At 41.8% G+C, this 1566-nt stretch overlaps 1 protein-coding gene across 1 annotated transcript; it reads left to right on the top strand.

Annotated features, from left to right (window-relative positions):
• Window positions 1-928, top strand: LOC105538883 (putative olfactory receptor 10J6). Its single transcript, XM_011978882.1, is given in 2 exon segments — window positions 1-134; window positions 136-928. Coding segments are annotated over 2 exon segments (927 nt in total).
• The last annotated feature ends 638 nt before the right edge of the window (window positions 929-1566 follow it).

The following is a 1566-nucleotide window of genomic DNA, read 5'->3' on the forward strand; positions in this document are numbered from 1 at the left end:
ATGCAAAGAAAGAACTTCACAGAAGTAGCAGAGTTTGTTTTCCTGGGATTCTCCAGATTCTACAAACATCAGATCACTCTCTTTGTGGTTTTTCTCATCATGTACACATTAACCGTGGCTGGCAATGCCATCATTGACCATCATCCACTTTGACCGTCACCTCCACACTCCCATGTACTTCTTCCTGAGCATGTTGGCTAGCTCTGAGAGAGTGTACACACTGGTCATCATTCCACAGATGCTCTCGAGCCTGGTAGCCCAGACCCAGCCAATCTCTCTAGCAGGTTGTACTACCCAACTGTTCTTCTTTGTTACCTTGGCCATCAACAATTACTTTTTGCTCACAGTGACGGTCTATGACCACTATGTGGCCATCTGCAATCCCCCGAGATACATGGTCATCATGAGCACGAGGGTGTGTGTCCAGCTGGTGTGTGGAGCCTTTAGCATTGGGCTGGCCATGGTAGCTGTCCAGGTAACATCCATATTTACCTGACCTTTTGGTCTCAGGGTGGTTGGTCATTTCTTCTGTGACATCCTCCCTGCCATGAAACTCTCCTGTATTAATACCACTGTCAATGAGATAATCAATTTTGTTGTCAGTTTATTTGTCATCCTGGTCCCCATGGGTCTGGTCTTCATCTCCTATGTCCTCATCATCTCCACTATCCTCAAGATTGCCTCAACTGAGGGCTGGAAGAAGACGTTTGTCACCTGTGCTTCCCACCTCACTGTGGTCATTGTCCATTATGACTGTGCCTCCATTGCCTACCTCAAGCCCAAGTCAGAAAACTCTACAGAACAAGACCTCCTTCTGTCAGTGACCTACACCATCATCGCTCCCCTGCTGAACCCTGTTGTTTACAGCCTAAGGAACAATGAGGTCAAGGATGCCCTATGCAGGCACATGGGCAGAAACATTTCTTAATGCATTATTCCTCTACATAAATAAACATTTATTCATAGCAATGTGTGTCCTCACTTACATTAAACAACCTTACGACTCTGTCCCATGCAGTCTATGCTGCAATGGGATGTGCATGTCTTGCTTTAGTATATTTATTACAACATTTTAGTCTTTGTTTCCAAATATTTCGAAGTTTTGTCCGGGCATTTTCAACCACGGATGTGAGAGGTCAAGGAGAATGGGCATGACTTTTAGGAAACAATATCCGAATTTCTAGGATGAAGAAAGAGACTTCTTAAAAGTATATTAAATGTGATTATACTGTGTTTAAAAAATAAAAAGCAACGTGTATCATTTTTGTAATGCAATCTACGGAAATAAAACTACAAAATCATCTCAGCAAGGTAAGGATAGTCAATAATGATGGATTCCCCTGAAAGAAAATAGTATCAGAATTGTCAGGGAAAAGTGAAATGAGTGTATTAAATTTAAAAAATAGGAAAGTTGGAAAACACTGGTTTAGTCCTTGAAAATTTAGTCTTTGTTATTCAGTTTATGCTAAAGCCTTTGCTTTTATCCAGTGTAGTCATCAGATGCTGGCCACATGGCCACAGATCATACTTAACTCTCACCTTCCTAATCTAAATGTCCTAATTCAG

The sequence above is a fragment of the Mandrillus leucophaeus genome, unplaced genomic scaffold (assembly GCF_000951045.1).
Source record: "Mandrillus leucophaeus isolate KB7577 unplaced genomic scaffold, Mleu.le_1.0 Scaffold1034, whole genome shotgun sequence".
Lineage (NCBI taxonomy): Eukaryota > Metazoa > Chordata > Mammalia > Primates > Cercopithecidae > Mandrillus > Mandrillus leucophaeus.